The sequence below is a fragment of the Balearica regulorum genome, chromosome 26 (assembly GCF_011004875.1).
Source record: "Balearica regulorum gibbericeps isolate bBalReg1 chromosome 26, bBalReg1.pri, whole genome shotgun sequence".
Taxonomy (NCBI): domain Eukaryota; kingdom Metazoa; phylum Chordata; class Aves; order Gruiformes; family Gruidae; genus Balearica; species Balearica regulorum.
This window is the reverse complement of record NC_046209.1, coordinates 6,064,806-6,073,396: the sequence shown is the minus strand read 5'-3', so window position 1 is coordinate 6,073,396 and position 8,591 is coordinate 6,064,806. Positions and strand designations below refer to the sequence as shown.

Genomic DNA, 8,591 nt, shown 5'->3' with positions numbered 1-8,591 from the left:
GGGGGATGTGCTGTGTGCAGGGTGGAGTGAGGAAGCTTGAGGACCATCACTGGGGCATTCTTGGGGCTTTTCATGAATTATAGAATAGTTTCAGTTGGAGAGGACCTTTACAGATTCTAACCCTCTGCAAGGGAAAGGGACACCTTTCACTAGATAATGTTGTTCAAAGCCCTATCCAACCTAAATTTGAACACTTCCAATGATGAAGTTCCACAAGCTCTCTGGGTAGCCTGCTCCAGAATTTAACCACCTTCATTGTAAGATGTTTCTTCAAGTCCCATCTAAATCCATTCTCTTTCAGTTAGCCCCAGAAAGCCAGCTGGACCCACAGAGGGCGGTAGGATCCTGCATGGGCTCTGGCAAAGGGGTGTCCATGGCCACCACAGGGAAGTAGTGCTGTGGCTGAATGGCAGAGGAGCGGTGCCATGGCTGAGTGTGGAGTGGGCTGATGGAGGCAGGTTGGTGAATGTCCACCTGATGTGTTAAGAGCTGAAGGTTGAAGAAGCTGCTTCATGCAGCCCTCTGCAGACCTGTGTAGGTGAGAACGCCGTGCTGGGCTTGAGGGACCCTGCTGGGGCACCCACTGAGCTGGCTCCAACGGCCAATGGGGAGCTTGTGGCTGGAGTGAGCCACTGTGCCAGCAGAACAGAATTGCAAAGCAGGGAGGAGACTGGCTTCTAGGAGGTGAAATGGGAGAGATGGCCCCAAATACTTGGGAAATTCTCTGGGAACTGGGTTTACTGGGCATGCATCACCCAGGCAAGGGTAGGGGCCAAAACTGCCCTGGGGCCAGGGCTGACGGGGATGCTGGGAGTGCCCAGGGGTTGAGGATGCCAAAGGAACAGGGCTGCTGCTGGCAGGGCAGTCAGGGTGGCTGAGAGACAGGAGTGATGGCTGGTGGTCAGCTCTGCCCTTGCCCCCAAGAGCATCCTTGGGGTGCAAGGGATTGGGGTGGGTCCCTACCTCAGGGGTAGAAGGTTTGGGGAAGGACAAAAGTCTGCAGGAGCCGGGGGGTCCCGAGTGCTGCACAGTGGGAGCTGCAGTGGTGGCGGTGCCATGTTGTGGTCTAGCTGTTGGCTGCTAAGGACTTTGGTGTCTCCCAGGAGGGAATGTGGGGTCTCTGCGTGTTCTGCCCTACCCCAACAGCCTCCTCAGCTCCTCTTGGGGCAGGAAAGGGTTTGGAGGGGGCTGGGGTGCCCCCGGCTCCTTTAGGCAGCTCTCAGGGGCTGTGAGTTCAAGTGCCTTTGGCTGGAAGCCTTGCCGCATTCCTAGAGCTGGCATGTCCTTGGGAGTTTTGGGACTTGGTGGTGGGACGAGTGCCATGCCTGGAGTGCTGGTGTGGAGGCTGCAGGCTGTTCAGGAGGGGTAGGCAGGGTAAGCGAGGTGGAGGTGCCGCACTCTATGTAAGGGAGAGGTTGGAGGGTACGGCCCTTACGGCCAGCAAGGATGTGGTGGAGAGCCTCTGGGTGAGGATGAGGGGCATGGAAAACAAAGCAAGCTGTTGCAGTGGGTGTCTGCTACCAATGGTCCAGCCGGGATGCCTGCACTGTGGAGTTATTCAATAGGCCATGAGGAGAAATCTCAGGACAAGTACACCTTGCCCTTAGGGGAGATCTTGACTTCCCTGCTCCACTGTGGACTTCCATGGGCTGCAGGGGAACCTCTGCTCTGGTGCCTGGAGCACCTCCTCCCCCTCCTTCTGCACTGACCTGTGTGTCTGCAGAGTTGTTCTCACACTCCTTTTTCCTTGCTGTTACACAGCAGTTTTTACCCGTTCTTGAACATGTCATCACAGAGGTGCTACCACTGTCGCAGATTGGTTCCACTTTGGCTAGCAGTAAGTCTTGGAGCTGGCTGGAACTAGCTCTGTTTGACATGGGGCTGTGACTTCTGGCATGTCACAGAAGATATCTCTGCAGCCACCCTGAATATCAAAACCTTCCCACATAAACCCAATATACCAGCAAAAGCCCCAGGGCACTCTTGGCAGTGGGGCCCTGACCAAGCATAAGAGTCAGGGACAAAAATATTAAAAACTGCCCCATTAAAACCAATCAATCTGACATAAAAGGAGTCTCTGACTCACAGAAGTGAGACACAGCGGTGTTTATAGGACCTCCTGGGAGCAACAGGATTTACAATAGGCCAGTTCAACAGGCTCCCCCCACCTTACAGAAACTATGGGATAATCGTAAAAGACATTGTACTGATGGCCTGGATGTTGGGAAGTTGTTAGATAAAATTGTTCTACCTCCTCCTCCAGCCCAACTATGGGGAAACTTAGGGAGGCAATCCTTGGGAGTTCCCATGACCTATCCCAAGTGGCCAGACTTTTGAGAATAAATATTAGTAATAGCCTTTGTATACTGTTAGTAGTAAATGACAGACATTCTCTCACTTTTCACATGGGCACAGGAGTCCCAATAGTGATGATTAAAACTAGGGACGGTGCTGCATTAATCCAGAAAACCTTGAGAATGGGTGTATCCATCAGGAATCACTGGGAAAAGACAAGAGCTCCTAGGAGCCAGGATAGGGTCAGACTCTATGATCTTTAAATGCCCCTTCCAACTCAAACCATTCTGTGAGTCCAGCAAAGCCCAGCAACAGCCCTGGGGCTCTCTGGAGTGCCACAGGCCCCAGCAAAGGCCCCACGGTACTCTGGAGAGCATTGGGACCCTGTCAAAGCTCAGTGAAAGCCCAGGAGCTCTCTGGAGGACAGTAGGTCTCTGCCCAGATGCCTCCAAAGCCTCACAAAGGACTGGGGGAACCCCAGAGAGAAGTTTTTACACCAGCAAAGTCTGGCAAAAGCTCTGGGGCATGTTGGAGGGCTGCATGCCCTCTTGAGGGTTCTGGTAAAGCTCTGCAAAGGGCCATGGGCTCTCTGGAGGGCAGCAGGTCCCTGTGAGGCTTAGGGCAAAGTCTAATGATGGCTCTGGAGGGCAGCAGAGCACTGCCCCAGTCCCAGCAAAGCTCAGCGAAGCCCTGGTGCTCTCGTGAGAGAAGCAGGTGCCTGCCCAGGTGCCAGCCAAAAACCAGGCAAAAGCCCCAGGTTTCTCTGCAGGGTATCGGGGCCCTGCATTCATCAAATCCGTATGATGCCAGTTTAGGGGCAAGAATGTTTTGGGTAACTGTGTAAAAAGCCTTACAGAAGTCCAGGTAGATGACATCCCTAGCTCTTCCCTTGTCCAGTGATGCAGTCACTCCACTGTGGAAGGCCCTGGGTTTGCCCTTGGCGAGGCTGCGTTGGCAGTCCCATGCCTGAGACTTTGCAGCACGGTGGTTGAGAATAGAGCATCACTTCTCAGGATAGGTCTGGTCCAGTTTCATTTAACGCCTGTCCTGAAGCTCTTGGTTTTGCAGAGGGCGGGTGCCCTGAAGAGCAGCCCTCAGGGAGGCTGAGTGCAGAGAGTTGCTGCAGCGTCCCAGGGCTATTTATCCTTGGTGTTAACCTTAAAGGTGCAAGTGCTGCATTGGAGTGGGAGTGGAGATGAAGAGCCCCTGTGTGCCTGCCCTCCCGCACCCCCACAGTAGCCACAGTGAAGGGTGTGCTTTTTAATGTCAGTTATAATAAAATATTTTTACAGAGCCAAAAAATTTCAAAATAGTGCAAAACATTTCACTATCATGCATCCATGGTAGCCGCCATCGGCAGTGCCGCGCGGGGTGGTACAGACACACAGGCATCAGTGACACATGTGCTACAGGAGCAGAATTGGTCGGTTCAATCACATGCCAAACAGGACAGTTTGGAGAGGGTCCACGGGGCCAGGGGCACCACGGTCGGGGGGGGGGGGATGGGGCTGAGCCCCAGCCTGGCCGTGCAGGATCAGCGGTTAGAAAAGGGGTGTAAATGTTGAACAGAAATGAGAGAGGAAAGCTAAACCCTTTGGTCCCAGGCAAACCCTATAGAAAAAGGACCATAGGGGCTAGTTGGGGTATCCTGTTTTGGGATGGGGAGGGGGCTGAGAGAGGTATATTGACTTGTGGGGTCATCAGGCCTCTGTCTGCCCTGATACTTAGGGCAAGCTGGCCAGCTGGGGTGGCCATCCCTGACACCACACACCCTGGCCTCCTGGGCACTCGCACAAGACACACACACCACTGATCACGCAGAAATGGTGGTTAATGGGAAATTGTGAGGGGGAGGTCCTCTGGGTTGGGGGTGGGAAGGGTCTCGCTTGTGCCAAGGAGGTCCCATGGGCACTGCTGCACTGCAGAGGAATGGCTGATCCCCACTGGCCAGACAGTGGAGACGAGTCCCTCCGCTCCATTGCCCCCAGCCCTTGCCCCCAAGCCCTGGCACCCTGAGGGCAGCAGTGGGGCAGCCCATGGTGGCGGCAAGGCAGGGAAGACAGGATATGGGCCAGGGGCTGCTCCCTGCCGCTCCCGGCCCCACAGATGCTGCTGCCAGCCAGGGAGGGGACCCTGTGCAGGGCATGCAGGGGCTGTGCCCACCCCCACCCCAACAGCCCCAATAGCCCTTCCGGGTGCAGGACACAGCCACATAATCCGGCTGCCCCGTGTATATACAGCTATTTACATATATACAGGGTGCTCAGCAGGTGGGAGCCTCCCCGTCCCTCAGGGCGCCCTGCAGTGCTCAAGGGATGGGGACAAGGGGCCATCATGCTGTGCCAGTCACTCACCAACAGCCCTGGGCAGGATGAGACACCAGCCCCACCAAGCCTAGGCCTTTCCTTGTGTCACTCAATGAGGTTTGGGACAGGATAGGGTCAGGGATGGGCCATTGGGGTTCCTCCATCTCAGGCTGGGAAGGGGCAGATGTGTCCCATCACCCAATCTGGGGTTCAGCCCTTCCCTGCAGACCCACCAGCCCCAGCACCTTCCCGTTGGGTGGAATGGGGGTATGGCCATGCTCTGCACTGCCAGTCTGGCCAAGGGAGGGATGGGGGGGCTGTAACTGCAGCTGTGTCCCCCCTCACCCACACCAGGACCTGGAAGGAGACTCCTTTTGTGGCCGCTCTTATGGCTTATACATGGCTGGAGGATGCTGTAGAAAAGGAACCAGGAGTAGGGGGGGAGAGGGCTAGGGGGCAGAAGGGGTTTAACTGCTGCCCTCCTCGGCTGAGCGTGTGTCCGACTTGAGCTTGACGAACTCCTTGGCCACCTCATCATTGTTGCGTTGGGAAAGGATGCGGAGGACAGTGAGGCCAGTGTCATCCATGTGGATGCGGCGGCCCAGGGGCAGCCAGCAGGCACAGCCAGGCCGCTGCAGGATATCACGGAGCTGCAGGACAGCGATGCCCACTGTCCGGTCCTCCCGGGCGAAGCAGTAATCCTTCACACACACCTGCAGCTCGTAGCACTCGGGGCCCGTCTCTGTCCCCAGCGTGCTGTGGGGGAGCAAGGGATGGGCAGTGTTGGCATAGGAGGTCAAACTCCCAGGCCCTCTGGCTCTGCAGCAGCACCCTATATGGGTGCTGCCTCCCCACTGCCCCTAAAAAAGCCTTTTTCTTCCTGCCCCCACCCCCAATCCCTCCTTTTACCAATGAGAAAACATCTAAAACATCCCCTGGGGTACAAGCAAACTCACTGGCAAACCCCATGAGGAGGAGGTCCCCACATCGTGGGGGACACATCCCCCAGCCCGGCCCCACATCCCCAGCCCTGCGGTGCCACTCACAACTGGAAGCTCTCATTGTACTTGGGGGCCCAGCTGTTGTTCTTGGATTTGGTGGCAAATTTCCTCTTCTTGTCACTGAGGTGGGGCCCGATGATGTTGACCTCAATGAAGGGCCGGAAGATGCCCGATGTCTGCCACTTGAGGTCGTTCGCAGCCACCACTGCAAGGAGGAAGGGGGGCGGCACGTGAGGCTCATGGGGCGCTGTCACCTGCCAGACCCTGGCATCCCACCCAGCAGAACCCACCTTTGACAGTGACTTTGTGTTCACCAGTGCCAGGGTGGGTGAAGAGCTCCACGTGGATGGACACCTCCCCAACAGGGTCATCCACACCAGAGCCTGTGTGGCAAAGGGAGGAGACATGAGTGCCCGTTCCCGCGGTGTCCCTGACATCCCCTGCCCACCACCAACCCCACTGTAGGAGGCAGGTCACCCACCACAGGGCAGGAGGGGGTGGGCAGTAGGATTTGTGGCCTCTGCCAAAGAGTTCTGGGGACAGCAGCATGGGTGCAGCAACTGCCAAGGATGGCTGGTGCTGGCCCCAGGCTGGGCTGGGGCATGGCAGGACATCCCCAGCACCAGGCTGGCTCTCTGCCATCCCACCCCACATCAGCAGAGCCCAGAGAGCCTCCCTTCCCCAGGCAGGGGCTGAGGTGCCAGGGTGGGACGGGGCAGGGGACAGTGGCACTGCTTTGTGCACGGGGGGGGTGTCAGTGCTCCATGCATGGCTGTGAGCACAGGCACAGCACTAGGCAGGAGGGACCCCACCTGGCTCTTGTGCCACAGGGCAGCCATGGCCCTGCCGGGAGCTTGTGGCTGACCTGCCCCCTCTCGTATCCCCTCCATCTCAGGGACCACATCAAGTTCCGGGGTCCCCGAGCATGGGGAACTTGGGTGACCTGCGACCAACAGCCCAGCCCACCCCCTCCCCCACAAGAGCTGTGCATGCACCCGTGGGTGAAGGAGGGAGTGCAAGGCAGAGGGACAGCGTCTGTGGGTCAGACGGGGCCGAGGAGATTAAACCGAGCTCAGGAGAAAGCCCCCCAGGGTGGACATAAGAGTGCAAAGGAGGCCACATCCCCATGTGTCACTGCACGGCCCCCAGCACAAGGGTGCCAGGCCAGGGGGGAGGCTGGTGATGGCACATTCTCCTCTCCATCCACCTTCACCCGCCACCCCACTCCCAGCACCCCATCCCCTCAGGCATCCGCCACCCGGGCAGTGCCGCATGCTGAGCCGAAATGGAGGCAATGGCGGGCAAGGAGGGGGTGTCTGGGTATGGGAGGCCAAGCATGGGGTGCAGCCCCAGCCCCTCTGGCAGGGTGCGATGGAGGCCAAGCGCAGCCCATGGAGCTGGGCTCATTTCTCACGCCCTGGGGCAGGTGGACACGGAGCTCGCCGGAGCAAGGCTAGTAATGGTCCTTCTTGCAGCAAGGTGGATGTGGGGTGGGGGACAGGACGGGGGACGACACAGACATGGTTATGGTGTCCCCTGGGGCCACACATCCCATGGAGACAGCTCCCCGGCTTGCAGGGAGGTGATGTCCACACTCAGGCAGCAGCACTGGGGACAATGCATGGTGCCCAGAGCTGGCAAGTGAAGGCAGAAACCCCTATCCCCGTGGGGCACAGCCTCCCTCCCCAGTCTGTGGGGGGTGGTCAATACAGCTGAGCACAGTTCCTCCAAATTCAACCCAAAGCAGCCCTGGGTATGTGAGCCTGTGGGCAGAGGGCTCCAGCTCTGCCCACAGTACGGGTCCCCAAGGCCAGCGATGCTGGGACGGGACTCCTGGCCACCCCAGCCTGCGGTGTCGGGACTGTTACTAGCCCAGGCCGGTGGTGGCAGGCAGGTGCAGGGGCAGGCGAGCAGCACACGTACCCTTCTCAGGATAAATTTCTTCACTAAGGGTAAACCTAATACCTTTCCCACCATGAACTAGTGGGAAGGAGAGAGAAAGAGAGACATGGCACAGAGTAGAGGAAGAGAGGAGGAAGGAGACGACGTGCATGGGGGATGGGAACAGTGAAAGAGGGGGGAGAAAACAAAGAGAGAGAAAGAGAGATCAGATCTTGCAGACAGATGGACAGTCAAGCATCCGGACAACACTGCAGCAACACAGGAGTACCAGGCACCACCCAGCTCTGAGCCCAGGGGAGTCCTGGGGCCAGATTGCACCCAGGACGGCTGGCACCCACCAGACCCAACCCCATGTCCCCAACATGGCTGGCACAGGAGGCACAGACAGGACAGACATCCCTTGCAGGAGATGCACAGACAGAAAACGCACGTCCTACTCCCTGAGGATGCAGAGAAGCCTGGCTGGGGCACTATGCAGTGGCCCATGACTGCCACCAAGCATCTCTGTCCCCTCCTCAAGCAGCCAAAGGACAAAATAAAGGGCAGCATTTAGAGCCAAGGGGTAGTCCCGCCTGGGACTGCTCCCACACCCACGGGCCCCATTTCTGTGCCAGCCCAGCCATGCCCGCGCGCTGGGGACACACCCTTCTTGCTGGTGGAGGACTTGGGAGTCCTGGGCCTCTGGACACCCATGGTCACTCTTCATCTGCAAACCACAGGAGCAAAAAGCCCTTCCCTCCCCCCCCTCCCACCCCTCCACGAGCCTGGCTGAGACACCCCCCCCCCAACCCCACTGGGATGGGGGCAGGGTGGGGCCCTGGCTGTGAGGCAGCTGAGTCCACATGTGGGGATAGGGGGCATGGGGGGGGCAGGGCAGTGCATCCTACCCTGTGAAGCCTGGGTCTGCACAAAGGTTTTGATGAGGAGGTCAGTGGCCTGGGTGTAGAGGGACAGGGCGTAGCGCAGCGACTGCAGGTCAGGGCTCTTCTCCAGGAACGTCTTCTTCAGCCCCACGCCACCAGCGTGGAAGTATTGCTGGAGGGGAGGAGATGGCCACAGGGTCCTCAGTGGCTCTGCTGGAGGTCCT

General features: G+C 58.2%; 1 protein-coding gene across 6 annotated transcripts in view; it reads right to left on the bottom strand.

The window, feature by feature from the left end:
- Positions 1 to 3,540: 3,540 nt before the first annotated feature.
- The window catches only part of UNC13A (unc-13 homolog A), a 37,386-nt gene continuing 32,335 nt past the window's right edge, over positions 3,541 to 8,591 (bottom strand). For 3 of the 6 annotated variants that reach the window (XM_075776563.1, XM_075776564.1, XM_075776567.1), the window contains 5 exons: positions 8,392 to 8,539; positions 7,526 to 7,582; positions 5,893 to 5,985; positions 5,648 to 5,807; positions 3,541 to 5,357 (listed from right to left, as the gene is read on the bottom strand). In XM_075776563.1, the coding sequence (XP_075632678.1) occupies positions 5,069 to 5,357; positions 5,648 to 5,807; positions 5,893 to 5,985; positions 7,526 to 7,582; positions 8,392 to 8,539 (747 nt within the window). In that variant the 3' untranslated portion in view covers positions 3,541 to 5,068. The remainder of the gene's footprint in view (positions 5,358 to 5,647; positions 5,808 to 5,892; positions 5,986 to 7,525; positions 7,583 to 8,391; positions 8,540 to 8,591) is intronic. The other 3 variants (XM_075776565.1, XM_075776566.1, XM_075776568.1) reach the window with 2 other exon arrangements.